Below are 27648 nucleotides of genomic sequence, written 5' to 3'. Positions count from 1 at the left end.
TTTGTTTTTGTTTTTTTTGAGACGGCCTTCTAAGGCTGGAGTGCAGTGGTGAGATCTTGGCTCACTACAACCTTGGCCTCCCGGGTTCAAGTGATTCTCCTGCTTCAGCCTCCTGAGTAGTGGGATTACAGGCACCTGCCACCATACCTGGCTAATTTTTTTGTATTTTTGGTAGAGACAGGATTTCATTATGGTGGCCAGGCTGGCCTTGAACTCCTGACCTCAGGTGATCCGCCTGCCTTGGCCTCCCAAAGTGCTGGAATTACTGGCGTGACCCACTGCACCCAGCCGATATCTGCTTTTCAGAATGAGTTGTTAGTGTGCCTGATGGATGCCAAAAAGGGCAAACCGTAATGGATCCACAGAGTGGTTGGGGAAAACCCAAGAAAGAGCAGCATGAGAAACTGGATCTTTTGCTCATTGAGAGAATCAAAACCAGAGTCAAACACAGAAATTAGGAGAGAGAAAAATATAGATTAGGAGGTCCCCACAGTATCAAATCTTACCAAAATTTCTTTCACTTCAGAATGAAGAAGTCTTTGAAAGCCATCGTGAGAGAGGGAACCTTCAGCTGGAGCAGCCGGCCAGGCTCGGAGACCTTTCCCCCTGCAGGTAAGACGGCAGACTCATGGGTGCAGGGGGGGCACGGGTGGCGAGGATCCCCTTTTACATCTCGGCACCTGTCTTTCCCAGGTAAGAATCATAATATTTATCATACATACTAACTTTCACTTATGTACCCAAGAACGAAACTTGCGAATCTCACGAAAGCAACAAGCAAAAGAGCGTAAAGTGACACCTTAGAAACCAAAGTTCTAAGAATACACTGTTGTCAAGAATGGACTATCAAGAGACTATTCCATGTCAGCTTATGTTGCTATTCACTGGATTATTGGTTTAAACACATTTAAAGTCTCTTGGTTCCCCAAAGACACAATTTATACAAATGCTGTTTTTGCTCTGTAGACAGGTGTTTGCATCCATACAAATAGCCGTGCAGTTCAGAAAGCCTAAATTAGGGAGGTAAAAGCCAAAAATAAAAAGGGAAATTTATTTTTTAAAAATATTTATACTGAGAATCCCCATGACGACACCCGTGCTAGTGCTAGTCACATTATTTACAGCCACACTGTTTGACTTGTAAGCAGCTTTTCTCTGTGGGATCTATCATAATGCTTGACTCTCGGCAGGCCTCTGAAAAATGTCTGTAGAATAAATGGACAGACATCTTTACAAACTTGCTCCTTGATTAAAGATAATATTAATTAGACTACTTTATATTTTTTCACTTAAGTTGTATTCAAAGAAATATCTGTGGGCTCTTACTGACTGAAGTGTGTCCCTGAGTTATAATGAATGGCCCAATTCAACATATCAGAATGTGAGTGTTGAATGGTGTAATTGCTGAAAAATACCATTTGGCAATGGTACGTCCTATAGTTTTCCTTAAGTGACAGTTTATCTTTTGAGACTTCTACTAAAACTTATACCTACTTTTATAAGAGTCTTAGTTAAAAGCGTTAAGTTAGTTGATGAATTATTGTATTAACTTATAGCAGGCCAGGTTTGGTGGCTCATGCCTGTAATCCCAACACTTTCCAACTCTGGGAGGCTGAGGTAGGAGGATTACTCGAGCCCAGGAGTTCAAGACCAGCCTGAGCAACATAGCGAGACCCCCATCTCCACAAAAAATTTAAAACATTAGCTGGGTGTGGTGGCGTACACCTGTAATCTCAGCTAACAGGAGACTGAAAAGGTTGCTTGAGCCCAGGAGGCTGAGGCTGCGGTAAGCTAAGCTGTGATCACACAGCTGCACTGCAGTCTGGGTGACAGAGCGAGACCCTGTCTCAAAGAAAAAAACAAAGCAAAAAACTTATGGTAGACTGCTAGATCATACTTCTTATGAGAAACACAAAGGAAAAAAGCTACAGCGCTTAACTAATAAAACAAAAATATCTTTATGTTCTTTCAAAAGGACTTTGAGAAAGGCAAACTTGGCCACTGAGTTAATCAAGAGGTAGAATCTAGAAGACTGCTGCTTCTGTTCTACCACCAGCTTTTGAATAAACACCTTAAGATCACTAGTCTTTGCTGCAACTGCTTATATTTCCTTACTCCTTTTTGATTTTGTAGAGTTGAGTTTTGCTGTGTAACTAATGCAAACTTGCTTGGCATATAGAAGGCATTCAGGTTTTGGGGGATTAATTATTCAGAACCCTAAGTGGACACTATACAAGGCATGGTTGCCTTCAAAACTTATAGCTAAGTTAAAAAAAAAACGGAATGATTAGTAGGTAGTAGAATAATGTATGTGTCTAAGCATCAATCTGGGGAGGGGGGAAGGAAGAGACGCTTAAGGAAAGAGAGAAAGTAGGATTGGATTTCCAAAATTTTAACAGGTACAGAAAAGAAGGTGTTCTTGGCAAGGAAAACCAACTTAAGCAAGGTATGGTCATGAATGACAATTATAATAGATAACAGTGGCAATGGTAAAAACCAAGCTACAGGGATGAAGGTGGAAAAGATTATTACATAGGGCCTTGAAAACCAGGTAGAAGAGTTTAGATTTGATGCTGGAGGCAGTAAGGAGTCTTTGAAGTGTGGAGTAAAGGAATACTGTAATGAAAGCTATGATTAAGGATTCTGTCACTGCAGAATGCAGAAGTGATTGAAAGGAAAACTGACTCAAAGAGACATCAAATATTCCTCTCATCGTTATAGCAGAATGAATAACCTTGCATATCAAGAGTTCTCTGGTTCTATTCTTATTGCAGCTATAGTATCCAACTAAAGTCCCCAAATGTAGGTCATTAATTCTTCCAAGTAATCACATTTTAACATCAACTACCAACAACTACCAACACTCCTACCATGCCTTGCAAGTAAAAAGTTCTACCATAATCAAATAATTCAGATGCTCACAAGTTTTAAATATGGATTGAGTTACACAATGTACCATGTGAAGAATTGAGCAGGAATCGGGTAAAAAACAGATGAGAGCACACTGCATGCAAATATATCGAAGCACCAAACACTCCAAAGTAAGTATAAGGGCATTCCTGATATTAGGAGATTACGGCTAAAATTGACTGTATTTCAGACAGCTAACAATATCAAAGAAAAGAAAATGTAACCTTTTCAAATGGTATCTTAAGGTGCTATAGCTACAGGTGATTTCATCCCTTTCTGAACAGAATATAGCCATGCATTGCTTAATGAGGATAAGTTCTGAGAAATGCATCTTTTTTTTCTTTTTCTTTTTTTTTTTTTGAGACAGTCTTGCTCTGTCGCCTAGGCTGGAGCGCAGTGGCACGATCTCGGCTCACTGCAACCTCCGTCTCCGAGGTGCAATGATTCTCATGCCTCAGCCTCCCAAGTAGCTGGGATTACCAGTGTTTGCCATCACACCCGGCTAATTTTTATATTTTTCGTAGAGTTGGGGTTTCAGCATGTTGGCCAGGCTGGTCTCAAACTCCTGACCTCAGGTGGTCTGCCCGCCTTGGCCCCCGAAAGTGCTGGGATTACAGGCGTGAGCCACCGCACCTAGCCAAGAAATGCATCTTTAGGTGAGCATATTGATGTGCAAACATCGCAGGGTATACGTGCGAGCACCTAGATGGAACAGTCTACTAGATGCCTAGCTATATGGTAGAGCCTATTGCTCCTGGGCTACAAACCCATATAGCATGTTACTGTACTGAATGCTGCAGGCACCTGTAAGACAGTGGAAAGTGTTTGTGTATATAAATACATCTAAATATACAAAAGGTACAGCAAAAATATGCTATAAAAGATTAAAAATCGTACACTTGCATAGGGCGGCTCCGTTACCATTTCATGGGACTGCCGTCATATATGTGGTCCACTGTTAACCGAAACGTCATTTGGTGGCACAGGACCATATGAGGAAGGAACACCTCCCCATCTAGACATTCTAGCATGAGTCACTTAAGAACAGTAGCATCTTAGATGGCTCTATAATGCAGAGAACATGAAAATCCTACAGGAATCAGGCTAAGATCATGTAGTACATTAAAACAGAATGAATGATTATATAAACAATGTTCATAAAAAAGTTTAAATACATTATCTCCCGATAATTTTTCAGTTGTTTATTGGAAATCATAGATTTTTTAAAAACCCACTAATTAGTTTGCCATACGAGAGCAAAATTCAAATAATACAAATATTTAACATTTTGGTACAAAATTAACAACATGGAAAAAAGATGCAAACCAACCAAAAGGTAAAAAAAAAATTAACAATAACACTGTGTATAACCATCTTCTATTCAAGTGACCATCCAAGCTGATAGTTTATTTTCCCTTTGTTGACATTTTTAAAAAAGATAGTCCTGCATTGGAGCACCAAAAAGTTTTTTCCTTCTTTTTTAAAAGGTTGGAAACCCTTTTATTTACAAATACTCTTTCCGGTACTTTAAGTGTGATGAAGGAATCATCTAGCAACTTGCTTCTTAGAAAAAAAAAGGAAGTGCCTTCATATTTCCTTGAAATTTAAACCTGCTCCATTCTATTCTAAGCAAAATTAAAAAGGACACGGTTCAGAAGAGCTCTTTCAGCAAATAAATAATTGTTTCACAAAAGCATTGCTGTAAACAAGATCACTTTGATGGCCAGAGACACGGATGTTTTCAACCAATGGTAACTCTGAACATTTCCAAGTATAGATACACAGGGTATATATGGCCTAAAGGCAAAACATTATTAAAGAATCAACTAATACAAATTAATTATAAGCCTGTTGCTTGGTCAAATATGCTTTTGTTCTCCACAGTTGTTTTTTTTTAATTGGTCAGAAAACTTAAACTGTAATGATCTAAAACCCTGTATCTACTCTGAAAATAACTACAACCTAGAATGTTTGACACTGTAGTTTTGACATTAGTTAAAAATGCTAAATTAAGCAGTGTAAACAAGCCTCAAATTTCAAAATAGAAAATAAAATTTCTATAAACATTAAAACGCTACCTGCTAAAAATTGTAAATATCATCATCCAGTTGTGTATACTGAGATTTTTTGTTAGTTTTGTTTTGCATGTTTCAGACATCACCTTATTACACGAGACATCTTATTTTCCCCAGCAGGTCCCTCCTGCAGGCAAAGGTCTTAGAGTCAGTTCAGCCACTGTTGCTGATGTCATTATTTTGGCCTTCATATAATCTCCCTAGCAGCAGACACCACCTTGCTCTTTCTGTAGTGAGGGGAGGTAGTGTACATTATAGCCATATTTTTATCCTGCTTTATAAAATAAACGTAACTTACTTTATTAGATCTCAGACACAACTCTTTGATTACAAGGAACATGCAGCTTTAAAAATGCTTTAAACCTCAAACTGGCAACTTTTCTATCACGTTTTTACTGTTTTCAAGTTTGAAATATTTAGAAAATAAAGATCACCTCTGATGGTTATTTGATGAAAATAGATTGTTTTACATATTATAACTTTGATGTTTAATGCTCTCAATTTAAAACTCTAAACTTGGAACAAAGTGCTGTGTTTATAAGACCTTTTGGGGAGGGGTGGCTTAATTTTAGTAATCAGTACAATGATTTAGACACTCAGATTTCATCTTATAAAATTATAGAGAAATTAGGCTTTTAACGTTCCGTCTTTACATTTGAAGGCTGTCCATTATTATATTCCTCTGTGGAAACTACATTCAAATAACAACCTTAGACAAAGGCCAATATCTAATACTTAAAAACCAGTTGAAAAATTCATTAAAATGAGCTTATTTGAATTAAAAATGGTTTCTCCCTAGAGAATGCCCCTGTGAGAAACCAGCTGCCCATTTTATGAGTCATTTTCTAATATTTTTTTAAATCCATTAAAAACATATATAAAGTATTAGCTAGGGCAGTGTTAATTACTTTTCTCAAAATTTGCATTAAACTTTGAAAAAAGATACAAATATATTTTAATGACTAACACCATCTAGGTAAAATAGCTATATGGATGTGTTAAGGGATTTGTCTGTGTATAATAAAATTGTACACATTTTCCTACATCTCCTTTTAAGAACAAGAGACTTTCTTTTACCAGATTTATGTACTTTCTCTCCTATGCTGACCTTTCCCTGCCCCATCACCTCCACCAAGTGCTCTTTAACAAAAATAAACTGGTTTACCTGGTCTAACAATATATTCATTTCCTTGAAATGCTGTACTATACATTCATTTGGTATTTTCCAAAAGCAATTATTCTAACACCAAGACTTCTTAAGAACATCTCTACACCTCAAGTATATTTGTGGCATTAAATGAGAACGTGAGCTTCCCTTTCGTTTCATTTTCATTAAGAATATAAACCTTTTCTAAATACAAATTCTTTGAAACGAATTTAGGCAATGAAGTAGATAAGTTATATTAAACAGCTTCTAGAATCAAAGAAACATTCCAATGGCCTAGGCTATTAAAATATTTCTTTGTCTTTCATGTTCATTTTACTTAGGGTACAGACAAACATTTAAAGGATTTTTTCAACCAGGTTTGACTCAGTGACAGTGAAAACATACAACATTCAAGTACTGTTATTAGACAAATGCGGCCCTGCAAGGATATGTGTCCATATAGCTAATTTTACAAAGAAGAACTATCTTAATTAACCTGCAGTATATTTGACCCAAAAAACCTTTTGAAATGGTTTTGACTTTTGGGTCTGTAGCATTCTTCCAAAGTTCCTGGAGATCCTGTAAATGTCCGTGAGATGTCATCATTTTATCATAGATGCAGGGATGATAAGGAGTTTTACCCTCTCCAGAAAAAAATACATGGTACTGTGGTACTATTCCCATTTTATTGGCACACAGGCCCATGAACACGTCGTCTATGTAAAGACTAGAATTAAGTGTCTGTGATGCCTCATAGACTTTGGCAGCTACATCACCAGAGATGACATAGGCAGCTCCCGCTGTATAGTCAGGGTAAGCTGGCCACTGGTACATTTCATAAGACACATAATATTTGCTGCTTTTATCTCTAACGGGAGGAGCACCACGATGAACACGACCAATCCAAAAGTCCTGAACACCAATCTGTTCTAAACTTTGAAGGTATTCAATCAGATTTGGCATGTGAATAAATATGTCATCATCAGCAGTCATAAGAAATTTGGCATGTGGACAATACGTGTTTGCCCAACTGAACTGCAGAAGTAATTTCAGAGTAAGATTGTAGAAAGAATCAACAAATTCTTGCTGAATTATATCATTGTACTTTTGATCTTCCAAAACCAGTTTTCTTTGCAGTTCTTTTCCCTCCAGTGGATTAGGAGTTCCTAAGGCAAAGAGAGTTTTGATGTTGGCTTTCAGCTGAGACCGAGCATAATTCTCATTGCCCCACGTCTTTCTAATTGCAGAACGTCGATCATAGTTTTCAGGAGCAGTTTTTACAAACAGTAAAAGGAGGACATCTTGAGCTTGACACTTTTCCTTGTGGTTAATCAAGTATTGGTAGCGAGGCCCAGCTGAGATGTGCTTAAGAGACAGGGTATCATTCACAAAGTCATAGCTATTTATGAGGTATCTGTAAGAATATGACTTCATATGGCTCACAATGTGATTATCGATCGGTTCCCAAAAAAACATGAGGCTCAGTATAAAACAAGTGGCAAATAACCGAATAATAAACTGCCATTTTTTGACTCTTCTGCCACTAACCAACATTCTCATATCCACTCCAGTGTTTTTATTTAGGATCAGTTTTAAACAGGCACTTGCTTCTTCGCCACCATAGAGCTTTGTATTGCGTGGAGTAGATGTCCATCTTAATACATGTTGGCCATTAAAAATGGAAAATAGTCTTCTTCTTTTACAAAATGGTTTATTTTAATCCCATTTTTCTGAGATTGCAAAGGAATGGAACACCCTGTAGAACGAGGACACTGGCACGTCGAAATTCTTCCACGTGGGCATCCTTCAGGAAGCATGGTGAGCGGCCTCAGGTGGCAATTCCATGTGAGCATTCCATGCCACCTAGCAGAGTCAAGAAGAGAATCACAATTGCGTGGGTTATTGAGGGGCTGGAAAGAAACGTATTCCTAATTCCTTAAAACCAAATGTAACCTGCCCGATCTAGACAAAAGGTGATGAGGCAGTTAGTATTTAGCAGAGGCAAACGGCCGTTTATTTTTTTTAAAGGACAGGAAAAGGGAAAAATTTGCTTTACACCGTTTTCCCATTCAGAATACAGAGACCTTTTTCTACTCCTACTCTTAAAAAAAAAAAAAAAAAGCCTCCCAAATGGCTATAATCTTGTATACTTAAGTTCAAATTTCACTCCAAATGGGCATATTCATGAATATATTGACTTGAATACAGTCAGGATGAAATAGATACACAGATCAAGGCAAAATCTTAAATGAAAAGAAAATTCACAGCAGTAAAAATCCATCAAGGCTTGCCCCAGACAAAGCAGGAGTAAGAGTGAGATTTTTTTTTTTAAATTAAAGTTCATAATCAAGGAGTCACAACTTGCTCCTTGAAAGCAGACTCTCCATAATCAAAATTACTTTGTGAGCTCCAGATTCATACAGTCACCTTCTTTCTCTACTTTTTTATTTGGAAATGCAACAGGCGCCTCAGTGAAACATGTTCTAAACTGGGAAGCAACAGAATGTAGCCAACAAGCACTCTTTGTAGTCAGGCAATTTGAACGCCAGTGCTGCCTCAGCCACTTACCGTTCCTTGTACAGTATGATGCATCTAAGGCAGACATCTGACAAACTGGGATATGACAGTTTCACTCAAAGTCTTTATGCAGATTAAATGGGAATATACATGATAAATAGAGGGAAGCAGACAGATAATTACCTAGCGCACTAGGGTACTCAAGTACCATTTCTTCTGACCCATTCTGTTATCTTCTCCCCTAAAACCTGCTGTTCCTCTTTCCCTTTATTTGTGCCTAACTGCACTTCTTTCATCTATACCTGAAATCTAGAAACTCCCCTTTCCTCCACTTCCGTATCTAAATGTTTAATCCTGCGAATCACTTCTTCTAAATCTCTCACCTCTTCATGTTATCATCACTTTTCACCCAGACTAGATGATCCCCCAGCCAACCCGTCTTCCACTGTACAGTCAGAGAGCGACCTTTGTAAAACTTGGATTTAACCACGAGACTAACTGAGCTCTCTTAACTCCTTTCGGTGCCTCTCCGTTAGTGACAAGATGAAGTCTAGCCTGGCACACAGGACCCTTTAGGGTCTGCCTCTCTAGCTGTCTGGTCACATCATTTGACAATACCAAATGACTGGATGAAAGCACAGTCACACTTGCCATTTCACATGCTGGTCTTTACACTAGCAGTCCTGTGGCCTGGCTACCCTACCTCCCTTGCTAATACATCTACAGGCATCGTTCTCTGGGAAGCCTGAACTGGGATCAACCCATTTCCTGAAAGATGCTTCTCATCTGTATTGTCCCAGCACCTTCTTATACCCCGTACAGAGACTTTTTAGGCACCATGTTGTAGACACCCTACACTCAGCATCCAGTACAGGGTGTGACCCCTGGTAGGCATTCACCAAATGTTGGTGCAGAGAACCATGCTGGGGGTGGAGCCACTGTTCAATCAAAGTGATGGTTACTGGGGAAGGACTGGGGGTCAGGACACCCAGCCAAGTGCCACCTCGGATGAGGTCCATGCCATGGCTGCCTACCCCAGGTCCTCTCTTTTCTTCTACCCCTGGGACGAAGCACCCTCTTTCCTCAAGGATTCTGTCCCCAGTGCTTGCCACAAGCACCACACTTTCTTGGCTGGAGAAGTAGGCTCTCTTCCTCAGGGGTGGTACATTAGTTTCCTGGGCTTTGGACAGGACTGAAAGGGAGAGAGCCATGTAGGCTGAGCCACACAGCAAGCCCAGGGCCAAGGCCCTGCTTTGTGCCAGAGGTCTATCCTCAAGTTCCCCCACCATTGACGCCTGATAGAAAACCAACTGCACACACTGAGCGCCCTGCAGAATGGGCCCAGCCTCAGCTGTGATACCTCCTTGCTGACTTTAGAGCTTTGGGATCCAGCTGTATTTCCCACCCCCATCAGCACTCCACATCAGGGTGAGGCAAAGGCCAGGCATGTAAAATGTCCAAGGAAGACTAGAGATTAGAGCCAAGCCCCATTCAGACTTCGTCCAGAGATAATCAGTATAGGGCACACTTTACCCCCAGGGCATTGATTTAAAAACTGCATGCACCACTTAGGAAGCCACAACCAGCACTGCTTTTGCTTTCATTTTTAAATGCAGAGTGTACTGAAAGTAGTAAGAGCAAAAATCATTTTGTGAAACTTCTGGGGTTTATGTATATGAACGAGATTCAGGGGTGTGATGGGAAATGTGTTACTGTGCTCTACCATCAAAAAGGCTAAGGGCAGGCGCGGTGGCTCACACCTATAATCCCAGCACTTTGGGGGGCCAAGGCAGGCAAATCACTTGAGGTCAGGAGTTCAAGACCGGCCTGGCAACATGGTGAAACCCCATCTCTATTAAAAATACAAAAGTTAGCTGGGCGTGGTGGCGGGCACCTGTAATTCCAGCTACTTGGCAGACTGAGGCAGGAGAATCACTTCAACCAGGAAGGTGGAGGCTGCAGTGAGCTGAGATCATGCCACCGCACTATAGCCTGGGTGACAGAATGAGATTCTGTCTCAAAAAAAAAAAAAAAAGCTGAAACACTGCTCTAAGAAACAGATCAATATCAGTAATTTCCCTCTTGGACAGGCTGCTCATTTCTGGACTGGATGCTCTAGAAGAAGGTGAGAAAGACAGCAGAAAATATCAGTTTCTGCTGGTGGCATCCGCCTAAACTTTGCAAAATCACTTTCATTCAGGGGGGCACTCCCTCTCAGTCTTTCCATAGTGCTCATCCAGATAAAGACCATCCTCTGAAGCCCCAAGGCAAGGGCCCTCTGGCCTCCTCCACAATACACCCTGAAGGAACTGAAGGCTTAAAGCAAGGTAACAGAATTCTTGATGGCAGATTGTAAGCCAGCATACATTTTAATAATTCTAGGAATATTCTCAGTTGAAATGCCTCTGCAGTTTCTACTCTAATTGACCCTGGGATGGGAATCAAGAGGAAAGTAATCTTTGGAATCTCAGGGATCAAAGGCAAAACCAGCTGCCTAGTCCTGAGCAGCTGTGCCCAGCAAGCTCCAATGCCAGCGTGCTCTGCAGGTACTACAGGTGTTTGCAAGTCTGAGCTTCGTGCTAGACTCTCCACCTACAAGTCCAGCTGCTCCTGCGCCCAGCGCGCACCTGACTCATTCAAGGTGCTGGTGTCTCTCCAGTGAATCAGGCCTAGTATTCACCACATTGGTGCGTTGCTGCTACTGTTTACATGGCTACTGTAAGCCGGCAGCTGGTTCAAAACATTCATTTTATCCCCACCCTCAGTATGTATGTAGTTACCTTATTTTCCTATATTTTTTCAACTGTTCCAAATTGACATCACAAGTCAAAATGCTTTCTGAAAAATGACAGAAGACCTGTCACAAAGCCAACATCCTATGTGGGATACTTAGTTCAGCACAGCATGTGAAGTTCTAAAGTGAGAGTTCTCCCCCTCAGCAGTTTGAATTTTTTAGCCATCCTTTACATAAATCATAACCAGATCTCACTGATAATACTAGACTGATAAGGGGAAGATTTATTTAGGAAAGGTCTCCTCATTTGTATCCCACAGCTTCACTTGTATGACAAAAGAACATCCGAATTCCTCCCAATTGAAGAGAGTCACTAAGAGGCCTTTCCCAGCCTAAATGAAAAGCACTGCCCTCCCCCGGCCTGCCCTTCACCCACCCCCATCTAAATTCATCAATTACAAGTCAACAGTGTGGCACCCAGCTCCAGCATTGTGGATGGAGACCACGGACAGACAACTGGCGCTCGCTCTTCTGGTTTCCTACAGCGTCTTAAAGCTTCCCTAAAGCACAGCTTCCAGCGTTCCTATCCAGAGTGCAGGAGAGGGCCCTGGGAAGAAGCCCACAAGCCTGCCGGTCTGGTGGAAGAAAATGCTGGGCCTGGCAGGAAACAAAGCTAGCGCGATGCCGAATGCGAAGCTCAGCAGCCGTCCACAACAGAGTGCTGTGGGTGCAGCTCCTTTGTGTGCCTGCCGCGGGTCAGTGGCCAATCAACAGGCTAGAAACTCAGGGGTTACCCCTGTTTGGGGCCAGATTTATTGTGTAACCTCGGGCAACTCCCGCCTCACTCTGATTCAGTGCTTTAATCTGCAAATCAGGGATGAATATCCATGTAATGGTACTGAGGAGCAGTAAAAACTACAGATGACTTCAGAGCCTGCTGCAAATAGGAAATAGAGCATGGGAGAGAAGAGGACAAAGAATTGCTTAGAAGAAAATATGCAAATATCTCAAATGCAACTTGGGTTTGCTTCTGTTTGGACTGAGAAGAAGGAACAGGTATTCTATCTTTTCTAATAGAGGTAGTCAGAAGAATAAATAATAGAAGTAGGAACATCAGAAAAGAGGTGATAGACCCCAAATACTTTTCAGTCTGGGAGCCGCGCCCCTCAGTTACTCCTAAGAATATTCTTTCACAAGAGAGCTCTTTAAACTTTTTGGGAAAATAACTAGTTAGCATACCCAAAGGCTACCAGTTTCCCTGTAATAATCCCTGATTTTTTTAAACCTTATCCCTGTGTCAACTCCTTTCTTTGTTGAGTCTACTTTTGTGACCCTGCGATAATACGGAAAACCTGTTATCCATTTTGAAGTTTTAATCAAGATGGGGAGGTCTGCACTTTTCAGTTCAAGTTAAACACTTCAGTCTCCAGTGTTTCAATTAATCCTACAAGTATACGAGTATTTACTGTGCGGGTTCTTCCACCAGACACAGTGGGAGATCACAAAGAAGATTTTACAGTCTCCAGTCTCAAAGCATTTACACTCTATTTGTGACAAGACTCCTAGTTCCCACATGAAAGCATAGTTCCCACAGACAACAATGGGCAAACTGTGGTAAGGTACAGTCTGTCAGCACTAATTTGCATGATACCAACCCCAGGCACAAGAGGAAAGTCTCTGGGAGTGGAGAGGTCGGTGGGGATTGGATGAGTCAGGATTTTAGGAGGGGCTGGGGATGACTAGGATTTAGGTGGCTTCGGGAGTAGGAACAATCTTTGTTTCAGACAAGAAAGGAAAGAATTGCATACGGCAGATATTCGAGAAACAAGCATAGATTTGAAAGCAGAGAGGTGGGAACCCGCTTATGGAGAACCTTGAAAATCAGGTAGAGGAGCCTTAAGGGTAAAGAAAGCAGCAAGAAGTCATAGGAATGTCTGGTTTTGTTTGTAATGGTAACTCCCTTGTTCAGCATTATTAAGTTTGAGCAAGAGGGATTCCACCGGCAATGGTGTGCAGGGTGAAAGGCAGAATGCCTGGAGATCAGGATGCTGTTTTCTCAGGGCTCATACTGAGGCTGGATGAGGTGAGGAAGACCTAGTCGAGGGTGGTGAAAGTAGGGAGGGAAGGAAGGTGTAAAGATGACCTTTTTCAAGAAAAACAAAGATCTAGTGGGACCTGATGAATGACCTGAGATGGGAAGTAACTGAGGAAGAGGAGGAGTGAGTAGTGATTTCAAGCATTACTGACAAGGGAGGGAAAACGGGTCTCCTGAGTTAGGAGTGAAGGGGATTGCCATTTGATTTTAGACTTGTGTTGAGCTCGAGGTAATAGAGAGTAATAGACAAAAAGGTACAAATGTCCAGGGGGTAATTTCAGGTGAGTTAGACAGGACTGGAGAGACCCAGGTGGGTACTCTGAGCATGAAGATGACTCATTTCATGAATGTGGATGAGCTGTCTATGGGGAGAGAGAGCAATAGGCCTGGAGAAAAAATAAACATCGGAGAAGGAGAAAAAGGAAGAGTCAATGAGAAAAGGGCTTGTTCATCAGAAAGTTAAGGTGGAGTTAACAAGTGGGTAGAGTGAGAAAGCGTCATGGAGTGCTAAGTGGGGAAGAGAGACAACGACCATAGAGGTAGGTTGTTTTGGGTGCCACAGGAGGGTCTAAAGATGGACCCTGCCCCACCTGGGGGTGGGTTTGGGGTTCAGGATGGCAATTTCTAGGAAGAGAAGCAACAGTGAACTGTATTTCTGCATTTTATTTAGTAGACATACAACACACTGACGTCTAAGGGAACCTTATGATGTGTGACCATTTTGATCACGTTATCTCCTGACACTCAAGACAGCTTATCAGCCAGGAAGTTGTTTACGTGGCTTCACTGAGAACTGCATTTCTTCTGAGACCTCAAATTCCAGGACATTCACTCTACAGTACACTCAGTCCTCCACTGCAACTTCTAAATATTCATCGAGAACCTTCTGCCCATCCCTGCCCTGCCTGCCCCATTGAGAACCTTCTGCCACCCCACCCCGCCCACAAGTCTCCTGACCTTTCTTCCTCACACATTTCCGCTATCTTAGATGCAGAATCACCAGACACCTTTGCCCTCCCACCCCAGCAACCCTAGACCCCAGCGCCTGCCCATCTTTCTACTCCCAGGACACCTCCAGGGCTGCTGGGGAAACGGAACTTACCAGGAACTTACAAATGGCGCTCTCTAGCTTTGGGCAGAGTTTTCAGTGCTGCGTGACTGTTCTCGTACTTGTCCCGGACCTTCTCCCTTTCCCAGTCTTTTCGGCGGCCATGCTAACTCTCCCCCTGCCAGGGTCAGTCCCCTCTTAAGACTTCACCTCCTGTCTGCTTCCTAGAGAAAGGAGAAGACATCAGACACACCAGCCACTCCTCCTCCCAGGCTCTCAGTACACCAACAGTCACCATTCCCCCTGTACAACATACTGATCAGGACCCGGACTAGGGGGAGGCAAGGGAGCCATTTACTTTAGGAGCAGAATTTAAGGGGGTACCAAAAACTCAGTATAATATTTTGATTTAATAAAAAATTTTTAAAATTAAATGCAAAAAGTCCACAATAAACAAAATGTCAAAACTGTAAACCAAGACAGGATCCAGCCCTGCACTTGCACAGCCCTGCCTCACCTGACTCCCCTAATCCCTGTCCTGCTGACTGGGGCCTACTGTGGGCTGAATACTGCTGACGTCTATGGACATGTCTGCATTCTTAGTATATGTATATATACCAAGTTAAAGTACCATAAAACAATACTAACCCTTACTGTTTACAATGAAGTATCATAAAACAATGATACTTTAATTTATGTAAAAAATACATATGTGTGTGTACATATATGTATATATAGACATGAAACCTCCTAAAATGGCTGTATGAACCATGAATGGATTATGTTCCACACAGCCGAAACCCCCAATCTAGAATGGAATCCAACCTCTACCATAAAACCATCCTCTTACTTCAACTGCTGCCAAAACAAGAACCCAGAAATTCTATGTAAGAAGGCAGTATAATTTCATGGAAAGACTAACCAATTAGAAGAAGACTGAGAAATTTAATCATTGCATTCTAGCTCTGGTTTTTTCCTTGCTAGGAAAATAAAATATTGTAGTGAAACCTATATAGAAAATAAGACTGAATTGATGGTTTTCTTCATTTTAACAATCAATTTAATATTTGGAATATCTCTGTGAGTCATGAAAATATAATGATTCCTTTAAAAGTGACATGCTTATAAAGCAGGACTATATACGACTCCTCCAGTGAGTCACAGTTTTTAAAAAAAATTCCTTTATATCCTCATTCTTTTCTGTCTTTTACATTTAAACTTTTATTACTTAATAAAGTCCCATGTGAGAGGGTTTTCAGTTCCTGTCCAGACATATCTAAAAGAAAGAAAGATAAAGTTTTCTGTACCATCTTAATGCTGCATTTTGCTCTACATTCCAAATTTTTTTCCTGGCTTCTTCTCATCATCTGTGTCCTGTTAAGTATAGCTAGGACCAATCTTCAGAAGCCAAACTGTCTTGTTGAGAGAGATCAGGAATAATAAGCCCCAGATTTACTGGAAAAGCTATAATTTCATCTTCATAGATTTTTTTCCTTAATAAATTAGTTACAATAAATAATTGGTGTTAACAAATGTAACTCGTTACTATTTGGTACTAATTGCCTATTCTGTTTGCTCAAGAAGGAAGGGGACAATGTGAAATTTGAATTTATAACTCACATTTTAAGATGAAACATTAGATATCTTTGCAACTGTTATATTTCCAATATAAGGCCTGTAAAAAAGAAAAAGAAATCTACCTAATGGCTGTCTTCAAGTGTTTCTGTGGCCTGGGACTTTAGCTATATGAAACTTTATTTCAAGCCATGGGCAAAAGTTAGAAGCCATTTGGAGTTCTTATCCTTCTGCAGAGAATACATTTATAGAATTAGTTCTTGATTCAGTGTTAGTCTAAAGACTTTACATTCCACTTTAGCAATCATGGCTTTGGGACAGAGGTGAAAAGTGAGTAATAAAACCTACAATGTGAATCCAGGTTCAAGATCTCCACCTACATAAACTAAGTTATATCTTTCTTTATAATATAAGGTAAACATGGTATACATTTCTGTTTGCTGGTTATGGGGGAAATAAAGACAAGGAAATATCAAATGAACAAATTGGTAAAGACAGACCCAAAATATTTACCAAGGGAACTGGTGGCATGGGATTATATTCTTTCATTTTAGAGAAGTTATATTAAACCAATAATAATTCCCAGTAACCAGTTTGACTATGCAAAATTTGAAACAATAAAAAAGCTGTCATATAAAGGAGGTCTCAGAGAGGTCAAACACTTGCTTTTCTAAGCTTGACCCTCTTTGTTCATTCTTGCAACACAGTTGTTTGGGTTGACAGTTGTTTTGGTTGACCCTCTTTGTTCATTCTTGACACAGTTGGTTGGCTCTTTTAAATACAATTCTTGTCTGTTTTTTTCTTGCCTACTTAAGAAACGAACTTTTTTTACCCAATCTAGCAACAGTTGCTACCATGGGTATGTTTACCGTACACCAGGCCCTGTTGCAAACGCTTTACAAATATGGCAGCTCTTTAAGCCTTACAACAACCTTTGTGGGAGAAAGGATCTCCCCATTTTGCAGAAGATACTGATGCTCCAAGATACCGAGTTAACCATGTAATGTCTACAAGTTCCAGACCCCATAGCAGCTTAGAGCAGCTGGCCGGCCCCAGCCCCACCCCTGTGCTCTTCACCTGCTCCTTCTCCCTGGTGTGGGCACAGGATTTCCTGTACTTCTCATCAGGAGGGGAGGGCAGGGGAGCAGGTGGGCAGGGTCCAGAGAAGCAACCCAAGATGGAAGAGAATTCGCTTCACTGCCAGAAGTTTGGAGTCCTTTATGTTTTGCTGCATTTTGTTAGCACTTGTTCTTATTTACTAACAGCCTCTTTTTCAAACCTTCCATTTCAGTTTTCCCTCCTTCTTCTTGGTCTCAATAGTACTAGACAATGGGCAGAAGTGACTTCATCAATCTGTGTCCTTTGGGTATAATCTTTCAACCACAAAAAAGATTCAGGGACTCTAAGGACAGAGATGCAAAGTTGCAGAAGGGGGACAAAAGAGGTGGGGAGGAAGGAAGGAGAGGAGGCAAAAAAGTACAGGACTCGAGGATGTTTTAAGCAAGTATTGGGTAAAATGAGAGATGAGGAGTCAGACACAGATACCCACGCCTGGAAAAGCTGTCATTCTCTAATGAAAAAGCTGTATCAAAATTGTTTTCATGTGTAAAGGCAGGGAAAATCTGAAGACATATTCGAAGTCAGCTCATAAAATGACACATAAGAAGTAAACCTGATGAACAGCTGTAAACCAGTTATCCATCATAAGGTAGATGAATCAAAAATGCAAGTTCACCTATCGATAAGAGTAAGAATTATTGCCTAAAATGCATGCCTATCCCTTCAATGTGATACAAAACATGCTACAAATAGCTACCACGCCCAGCCCCACCCCTGCCACCCCACTAGGACTCCCCATACACAATGACTGCTTTATTGAGTCACTAGAAGAACAACGTTGACTCCAGCTAGAATTTTTCAAACATTCTTGAGATTTTTTAGGATGGCTTTGCCCCAGAAAAACTAAGATACATTTGAAATGTTGCATTACGTTTGGTAGCCTTCCTCCATGAATCTGAATTGGAAACCCATATCCAGTTGGCCCTGGTACATTCATGGGTTCCGCATCCTCTGATTCAACCAACTGTGGATCAAAAATATTCAAAAAGAAAAAAAAGTATGGTTGTGTCTATACTGAACATGTACAGACATTTTTTTCTTGTCATTACTGTGTAACAATTGTGTACATAGCATTTACATTGCAGTAGGTATTATAAGTAATTTAGAGATGATTTAAAATACATGGGCCAGGCATGGTGGCTCATACTTGTAATCTCACTACTTGGGAGGCTGAGGCAGGAGGATCACTTGAGCTCAGGAGTTCAAGGCTACATGCTTCTAGACTCCAGCCTGGGCAACAGAGTGAGACCCCATCTCTAAAAACATAAAAATAAAATGTATATGGGAATATTGCATAGGTTATAATGCAAATGCTACACCATTTTATATAAGGGACTTGAGCATGTGTGGATATGGGGGTGTCCTGGGACTCATTCCCAAAGGATACCAAGGGACAACAAACCATGGACCCCAAATCAGGTGCTCTGTGAATGAGAGCTCTCATCTGAGATGGGGGAAGCAGGGAGACGATGGAAATGGGGGAAGGCTTTGTGGGAGAGGTGGCAAATGAGCAGGAGCTAGAACAGAATTCAAATGTGGGTTTGGGGAGGAAAGGAGGAAGACACAGGTCAGAAAGAGAAGAAGTCTATGGGCTTACCACCAGGAATGTGCCTGATCTTGGCTGATCTCAGAAACTAAGTAGGGTTGGGCCTGGTTAGTATTTGGATGGGAGAAAGAAAAAGAGAGGAGTGGGGCAGGGAGCATTTCAGCTGGCTTAAAAGGGTAAAGTGGGCCGGATGCAGTGGCTCATGCCTGTAATCCCAGCACTTTGGGAGGCCAAGGAGGGTGGATCACAAGGTCAGGAGATCAAAACCATCCTGGCCAACATGGTGAAACGCTGTTCTCTACTAAAAATACAAAAATTAGCTGGGTGTGGTGGCGTGCGTCTGTAATCCCAGCTATTCAGGAGGCTGAGGCACAAAAGTCACTTGAACCTGGGAGGCAGAGGTTGCAGTTAGCCAAGATCATCGCATCACTGTACTCCAGCCTGGTGACAGAGAGAGATTCTGTCTCCAAAAAAAAAAACGGTGAAGTAGAGGGATCAGGGAATAAGACATTCCAAAAAAGACTATCTATTCAGGAATTTTAAGAGAAAAAGTTGTGGCTTGAGTGGGTAAATGTCAAATCACTTAGTTTGGCTAGAAGTTAGGGTAAAGCGAAAAGAGGGAAAAAAAGAGATCAGAAGGGTTAGCTGTGGTCAAATCATAGTAAGAAAAACCATGATTCAGAAACAGGGTGATGATCCAACCCAGTGTCTGCCTGTTATCCAACGGCAGTTCCTGTGTCCCACTCTGGACACTGTATTTAGAAGCAGCCCTTGATAGAGGGTTTATAAGAAAGAGGTACCAAAAGTAGAAGATAGTGTAAAACAAGAGGTACATGTCACATGTTTCTGTCTTGATCAACATTTAGTGTAAGTTAACTACCCTTTATTAAGTGCCTGCCCTGTTCTAGGCATTACAGTGGGCAGCCCTGAAAGTAGGCTAATACCAACATTTAACTAATTCAACAAATATTAACTTGTCACATACTGTGTAGTAGGCCATGGACGATACTAAAAAGACCTCAGAGATGTTTCAGGTGTACAACTTCTACCAAAGAGTCAGTGAATATTCCAGTGCAAGCTGGAATCTGGACCTGAATGGAGGTGAAAGAGAGTCAAAAAGCTGAGAGTGTTTAAATGCAAACAAAAGGAGATGTGCACTGTGCCTCCATTTACTGGTCACATGAGCTTGACTTGTCTCCAAACTATGTACCAGACAGTGTTTTCTGAGGATCATTTGAGATAACTTATTGACAATGTCAGTCCATATGAGATGTTCCATAATCTGTAAATTTCCTTCTCCAGAACCTGTTCATGTAGCTTTACCAGGATGGGTTAGTGAGTGGATGGCTGATTTTTTTTTCAGGAGGTTTTCTCTTTTCAGAATGCTGAGCTATACTCATAATATGCTTCTTCTCAAAAAACATTAATTAGGTAGGAGTTTTTTAAAATACTGATCTGATTGCTAAGGGCCATTTAACACTTCGCAAATACTGTTGAAGCAGAAGTATTGTCCCTAATTGACTGAATATGGTCTTCCCATGTTTCCCATTATTCCATTAATGGAAAAATGGTCTTCCATTATTCTTGGCAGGAAAGAACATGGTTCCCACAAGCACTTAAAATATATTTCAATTAGGATGACACAAGTTTAAGATCATACGGTCCTCTAAAGTAAGAGAAGGAAACCTGAGGTGAGTCCATCTTTTAACTTATTTTGCTTAGAGCACTGTGAAAAAGTTATAGAAAGTTAGAAAAATGGAGCAAAAGAAATCCAATCTGAAATATTAGGTGCATCTTAGGCTGTGGACCACTATTGTGAACTTGAACTTCTGGGCTTTGTTGTCTACACACTGGGTAGAACATTCTCTTCTGTAGAGGGCTTCTAGTGTGAAAGCCTTTATGGAAGAGAAATCTTAATACGTTACATATCAAAGCCAGCATCTGAATTTGTAGAAGTAAGAAGTTTTTAAAAATTGCGTTTTTATTCAAATCTCATATCTCACCTGATCAAGTTGCTTATCCTTTAAATATAAAGATTCTTATATCCCCTGTATATAAACTAATACATAATAGTTAGATATTGCATACTGTAAGGAAAGTATTTAATTCTAGGTTTACACTGTTCTGGATACATCTTTGCTCACAGAGATTTGATGTCAAAGGGCAGAGCTCTTGTAATAATTTACCGTGCCTCAGTTTCTGGAACACAGATACAATGAATTCCTCTCTTTACAAGGTTATTATAACAATGAATTAAAATAATGGCTATGGAAATATTTCAGAAAAGGTATAATGTATTATAAAATGCAAAGCTGAGATCTGTTTACTTCAGCATATATAAAAGTCCCCCCAAACAGGGTACATTTGTTATTCTGAGAAGAGACGATTTCCTTCTGAATTTCTCCGAGTTTCTTCCTGACACCTCCTGTGTTCTGAAATGCAGATTCTAGTGCAATTGGGCCTCAGAAGGAACTTGACCCTTTACAGTGTGAAAGTCACCAAGTGCAACGATGCTAGCCAAAGTGACCCATTTTAAAAGATGACCCATTTCAAAACCCATGAGTTATTACTCAAGCTGTTCTATTTTTGAGAATTAGAAAGTTATTTTCTTTTTTTTTTTTTTTAACAATCTCACCATTTGAATGTCTTTTATGAAAAGAGTTATCTCCACTTTAATGAAATGTAATGTTTCATTTTTTATTTGATAGAGCCTGCACTTTATTTTGAAAATTGCTCTGGGCAGAGCAATGATAAGCATCTCTACCTCCTCCTCATCTTCATCTCCCACTTTCTGAGGAACAGCTGCTCTGGGCTCTGGCTTGGGCTTTTCCTGTAATGACACTGGTTCTACCTTAGGTGCCACAGGGAGCCTTGCAGGGCCGGGAAGGGTCAGCCTGAGTCAGCCTCCTCCTCAGGCTCAGAGCGTGTCCGGGAGGAGAAGGAAGCTGAGAAGGGGCAAGAGAGAGGACAAGCAGGTTAAACACAAAACGGAAACATTTCGGGTTTTGCATTTAGCTTGCTTTAAAAGCAAAGAGTTGGCCCCAAAAAGCAGCTTTCACCTCCTCACTTGTGACCAGATAGCAAATCTGCCATACATTTTTTTTGAGAAAGTTAAAAGGTCAGCTGCTGATCACTAATCACCCTTTCAGAAAGTTGAGGGTGGGATCATTTCGGTGCCACCGCTTAACACAACTACCTTCAATCATCCTTTTCTGGGTCAACTTCAGCTTTTCACATTCCTCTCCCTTCCCCCTCAGGGACCAGGCAAGGTTTCCCAAAATACAGGCATAGAGGAACAAATCCAATTCTGATGGATGTACTTTCATCAGACAATCACCATAAATATGAGCTACAGGCCACCGCCAGCCATACGTTGGTGTCCCTGTGACAGGACCGTAACCTCAGAAAACCAACACTGGCCAAGAACATAGTGTGTAGAGTCGAGTTGAAAGCGGTTACTTTTTCCTGGATGGTATCCAAGCAAGCTGCTGCCTCTGCCTCACTAGGACTCAAAATGAAATTCGGCAGAGTCGGAGGCAAGAGCGGCCACGACCTCCCGGCCAGGGAGACTCGCAGCTCCGGCCTCCCCCTGCCCGATTCCCGGTCCCCAGTTCCCCCCCCCACAAACCCCCCGAAAGCGCCCCAGGCTGGCGGTTTCCTCCTTCCAGCCCCACGCGGGCTTTCGACTCCAATTCCCTCCAGCCGGGGGCCCTCGGCCGGAAAGCGAACCGGTGGGCGCGGTGTTCGCCTCGCGGCTCCCGCGCCCGGGCCGGTCCCGCCACCGAGGAGCCGGAGCTCCCCAGGGAGGGGGCCGCCGCCAGCCCCGGGAAGCGCCCCCAGCCGGAGCCGCCTGGCCCGAGCCTACCTGCCGCACCTGGGCGGGGACCCGGCCCGGGTCGCAGCCGCTGGGCGCCCTCGCGGCCGGGCGGGAGGAAACAAAGGCGCTCCGAGAGGGGACGAGCCTCCTTCCCCGCCGCGCCTTCGGAGGGCGGCGGGCTTGGCCGCGGTGGGAGGGCCTCCCCGGCTCCCCGGCTCCCCGGCACTGGGCCGCGCGGTCCGGGCCAGGGCGGCGGGCCCCGAGCCGGCGTGCACTCCAACCGCGCGCCCCGGCCTGAAGTCCTGGCGCCACCCGCCGGGCGAAGGCTGGCGCACCCTCACCTCCTCGCCACCCTTCCCTACGAGCCCTCGCCTGGCCCGGAGCGGGCACACACGGAGCCTCCCGCGCCAGAGACCGCGAGCTGCTGGGGCGAGGAGGCGCGGCGGGGCGGGGGCGGGGCGGAGGGGGCGGCGCGCTGCCCCGAAACGCGGACCGCGCGGGGGACCCAGGGAGCCCAGCTTGGGGCCGCGGCACGGAGGAAAACCATCGAGGCCTGGGGACGTTATCCCGCCGAGCCGCCACAGCGTTCCCACTTAGGGATCCGGAAGGGGAGCCACATTCCCACCCTCAGAGGGGCCTCGGCCCGCGGCGAGATGCGGCACCGCCGGTGTCACCGCCTAGCTGACCCCAGACGGCCTCCGCACGGAACCTCCGGCCCGGGGCGCCGCGCCAGGTGGCGGACTGTGTGGCCGCGCACCCCTTGCGCCTGGGGCACGCCGCTTCCCTCACGAGGGACCCCGGCTCTGCGCGCCGCGGAGTAGGAAGGACGGGCTTTTCCTCTCCGAGCCAGGGCTCCCGGGCGGGTCTGGCGAAAAGGGTTCTGCTCACAGCACTTCTGCCGGGAGCTTCTGGGGACCCGAATAACAAAGGAGGAGAACTCACTCCAGCAAGCGAGGGCTGCCCCGCGTGCTCCGTGTTTAAAACACGAGCGGACGGGAAGCCCCGCCCCCGGCCAGCTTCCACGGCCACGGCGGTTTAACGCGAAACTCACCGAGTTCAAGCCCCGCTCTTTAAACGTCCAGATCGGAAGTCGGCTCTTCTTCCCGCACCGGAGCGAAAGTCACTGATCCCAAGAGCAAAACTTGCGGCTTTAAATCTCGGGCGAGGGCTGGATGGGCCGCGCAAGACTGGGCTCGCTTCCCCGGCGGGATGCGGGTGGGATGCGGGCTGGATGCGGGCGGGAAGGGGCGGACCCGGGGCGGGGAGGGGGCCACGAGGCTCCCAGCCCGGCGCCCCGCACCTCTCGGCGGCGTCACGGCCCGAGCCCGGCCCCGCCCGCCAGGCCGCCACCCTCCCGGCGCGTAGGTGAAGGGGATGGGCCCCGCCCCAGTTTGTTCTTGTCTGTGGGTGAGAATTCCAGGAAGTGTTTCCCTGCGGCTCTTCAGTTAATAGCTATCACTTACTCAGATGACCAGCTGGAAGCCAGAGTGCACATGAACGTCCTCTTTGAGCTGTTTTCCTCCTTCGGAATACTTGATGCAGGTAACTAGACCAGGTCGAGAGATGCGGGCTTCCACTCAAGGAGAGACATTAGAAAGGGATCCTTTATGCGCTTGGTTCCCCACGGGAACCGCTCCCTAAAGCCACAGAACATTTAACGGAGATCATATTTGGAGAGATTCTGTTATTGCACATATTTCAGAACATGACAGAAAAGCAAAAGATGAACCCAAACACTTCCGTGAAATGAAAATTTTGAGTTTGTCGTAAAAGGAATGAGACAGGTAATGACTTAAATGCATAATTGTCGAATCAGAGTTGAAAACAGTGAGGCCGGGCACGGTGGCTCACGCCTGTAATCCCAGCACTTTGGGAGGCTGAGCAGCAGGAGGATTGCTTGATCCCAGAAGTTAGAGACCAGCCAGGCCTACATAACAAGACCCCATCTCTAAAAGAAAACCACACACAAAAAATGAAACGTGTAAACATTGTACTTGTTAATTCAAACTAGATTTTTAGGAAGTTTTGTAATTGCTTTCCTTAAGCCGGTGGGCATCTTTTTAGTCATGCAGTTCTTTTCATATGCTGCCTACAGAGGGCATGGCTCAGCACCTCCTAGACCACAGGCAGAAATAGTTACATATGTGATTTGCAAAGGAGTCACCGACAGTGACCCACAAATAGGCTGATTCATTGTTAATACAGCACTTATCACAAACCTTATCTAATAAAATGCTAGCTGAAGCCCCACCTGCATTCCCCCCATCACATGTATGTTGTATTTATATGCAAGTATTCAATTACAATTATATTCCTTTCAGATCATTTGGAACTAGGTCCATGTGTCAGTATGCATCTGTTCCACATACATGAGCACATAGAACTTGTATCCACAAGAAATACACACTGACCAAAACAGTGATAGACACACATAAAAATCACATATTCATATCATGCTAGATACAGGTGAAGACACCAGATAGAGAAATGGTTTCAAAAGTGTGTCTGGAGAATGGAGAGACGATGTAAGGTTTTTGGTGGTAGGAGGAAGAGAGGAGAGCGTGTGAAGGAGGGATGGACAAGGTCAGGTAGTCCAGAATGCCGACCTGAGATCCACACAAGCTCAGGTCACACATCGGAGGGGACAGGGAAGTCCCCTTGGCTTGTTTGGAAAGGTTTCCTAAAGCAGCCTGGCTTCCTGTCCCACCCAGAGAGAGGGGAAGAAAATGATAGATTTGATGGTCTTGATGGTGTACACTCAGTTACTTTTATCGAGAGGGAGTACATGAAGTTGTTGAGATATGTTAGAAATAAACTTAGGTAATAGTAATGATGCTGACTTGCCGGCATGAAGAAAGAGGACCATGTGGGCATGCTTCCCTTATCTGAGCAGCTGCTGGAAGCAGAGTCCTGTGATTAGATCTATACATGACTTTGGAATGACCAAAATCTACATGTTAGACTGGGTAGGGACAGATAAGGCACAGAAAACACAGGAGCAGCAGATTTAGGAGAGGATCAGAGAGAAGGCAATACATGCATCATTAGTCGTAGGGAGGGAAGACTAAACCCTGAGTGCAAGAGAACCTAGGAGACGGTGGGAGCCACGTGGCCCGAGGAAGAGGCCAGTGTTACTGAAATCACGAAAGGAGAAGCAGGTCTGTTAAACGAGTGGCTTAGCACAACTCAGGCGTAGCAGCATAGTGGCAGGCTTGACCTGTTTAGCTAAATTTGTCTTTCTGGATTCTGTTAGACCAGATTTCCTCACAGGCCCCATAGGGAAGCTGTCCTGTGAATTCGCACACACCACAGGCCCAATATTCTGAAGCAGGCCAGTGTTCATTTAAAGCCTAGGCTGTTAGAGAGACTGGTTGGATCCTGACCTGGTTTCCTACACAGGATCTCTGACAAGTTATCAAACTTCTCTGTGCCCACCGTAATACCTGCCTGCAAGAGTGGGTGAGGATGAGTGCAATCGCAATGACGGGTGGAGTGCTGAGCTCAGAGCCTGGGCTATCCCAGTGGGCCGCATGAATGGTCCACATCCTGGAGCCCACCACAGGCTGCAGAAAGCTCCTCTCACCTGGCAGAGGTGGGCTCATGCTGTGTCCCATCATCACGCTGTAAAGAATCTGCTGTGTTTCACACCTCTGGGAATTTCATTTCTGTTGATACAGCATCTCCATTCAAACAATGCCCCATCTCCTTGGCTCGGCCTCTTTCACTGCCCACCGGCCACCTCTCACCACACCTAGCCTCCTTTGGTGTTCTTTTCTCTCCACACTTGCCCCTTGCTGATATCACCCATTGTCTTTAATTGACCGAGCCACCGCTCCCGACCAATCCCGATTTATATTTCTAGCCCAGATTCTCAGCTTCAAACTTCAGTGTCTTCATTTGGGTATGTCACATCAATCTTCAGCTTAATTTGTCTAAAATGGGATGTATAAATCTGGCATTGGGAAATGGTTAATGGACAGGACTTGAATGCCCCAAAGGCCAGAATTCTCCTCCTTCAAACCAGTGACCCAGCCCAGGGTGTTAGGCATCAGTAACAGTCAGTAGTATTTTGTCACTGTATATGTGTCCTCACCTAGCTGCGGGGAGGAAAAAACAGTTCTATGTCTCTTTTCCCAACTATTTTGAAAGTCTTCAGACCTGTTGAGGGTGAAGACCATGTCCTGCTCTTTTCTGATTCCCTCAAAGACCCCCCATCTCCCTGCCATCCCAACAATGCCTGCCACAGAATGAATGCCTGGGAGCTGCAAGTTGAGTGGAATTTTGGGGTAGCACTTCCACATCGATCAGTTATTCAAACTTCTGTTCCAAGAATCCCATGCGTAGTACAGTGGCCCTGTGTACTTCTCCCTCGATGCCACCAAGGCCCAAAAGCTGACTCTGGAGGCACACTAGCCCTTCCCTGCAGCTCCTGCTACTGCTTTTGTAGCCTAGCACCATTCAGCATCCTCTCTCGATTCCAAGACCTCAGCAGTTTGATGAAACCATACTAGGTACACCCAGAACTGGAAGATGAAGGGAATTGACAGCACAAGGAAGCACTCACCCACAGGCCCTTCTGAGAACCCGGTTTGTTCCATTTTCTTCTCCTCTGCATGGTGGAGGGGCTTCCTGTAACTGATCATCTCCTTCACACCAACACATAAGGAAATCTCTTCTGTGCCATCTAATACTCAATGGGGCCTCTCAGGGACAGGGGCCGTCTGCAGGGGCAGGCCCTCCTGGCTGGGACCCTCGCTGGTCCAGTAGAGCAGTGCTGTCAATAGCTCGACAGCCCCTGCGAAAATGACCTGATTCCAGTCCCTGGCAGTGAGCCTCTCTGCACTTCTCCTTTTCCCACCAGCAGATCAGACACACACCCCACACCCCCAGGAGCACGCAGGGTTCTGTGCAGGTTCCAAAGGGCTGGCTCTAATGCAGCTCTTTCTCTCCTACTCAGGAGGGCACATGCAAACTGAGTGAGGGAGGGACATTTTCATAGAAACAATCTTGAGTGCTGTCTGATTAACACATATTTAAAAAGACAATTGGCACTTAGTCTAGTCAT

The 27648-nt window shown here is 43.8% G+C and overlaps 2 protein-coding genes across 12 annotated transcripts in view; one reads left to right on the top strand and one right to left on the bottom strand.

Annotated features, from left to right (window-relative positions):
* Nucleotides 1-27648, top strand: part of MCF2L2 (MCF.2 cell line derived transforming sequence-like 2) — a 279331-nt gene that overhangs the window by 150460 nt on the left and 101223 nt on the right. For all 7 annotated transcript variants that reach the window (XM_064366851.1, XM_064366850.1, XM_064366853.1 and 4 more), the window contains one exon: nt 527-612. In XM_064366851.1, the coding sequence (XP_064222921.1) occupies nt 527-612 (86 nt within the window). The remainder of the gene's footprint in view (nt 1-526; nt 613-27648) is intronic.
* Nucleotides 4098-27166, bottom strand: B3GNT5 (UDP-GlcNAc:betaGal beta-1,3-N-acetylglucosaminyltransferase 5). 5 transcript variants are annotated; one of them, XM_012457179.3, is made up of 3 exons: nt 27148-27166; nt 14581-14750; nt 4098-7995 (listed from the first exon to the last, which is right to left on the bottom strand). In XM_012457179.3, exon 3 carries the CDS (start codon nt 7690-7692, stop codon nt 6556-6558), a length of 1137 nt encoding a protein of 378 aa, XP_012312602.2. In that variant the 5' UTR covers nt 7693-7995; nt 14581-14750; nt 27148-27166; the 3' UTR covers nt 4098-6555. The 5 variants fall into 5 exon arrangements, with proteins under 5 accessions (XP_012312602.2, XP_012312577.2, XP_012312594.2 ...); XM_012457154.3 differs by lacking the exon at nt 27148-27166 and adding an exon at nt 23635-23748; XM_012457171.3 differs by lacking the exon at nt 27148-27166 and adding an exon at nt 19752-22341.

The sequence above is a fragment of the Aotus nancymaae genome, unplaced genomic scaffold (genome assembly GCF_030222135.1).
Source record: "Aotus nancymaae isolate 86718 unplaced genomic scaffold, 86718_ANA_hifiasm-v0.15.2.pri h1tg000067l, whole genome shotgun sequence".
Lineage (NCBI taxonomy): Eukaryota > Metazoa > Chordata > Mammalia > Primates > Aotidae > Aotus > Aotus nancymaae.
This window is presented reverse-complemented; position numbering and strand designations above follow the sequence as displayed.

Excerpts from the sequence above, each read along its gene's own strand:
- B3GNT5 (XM_012457179.3), bottom strand. The coding sequence starts at position 7,692 with ATGAGAATGTTGGTTAGTGGCAGAAGAGTCAAAAAATGGCAGTTTATT.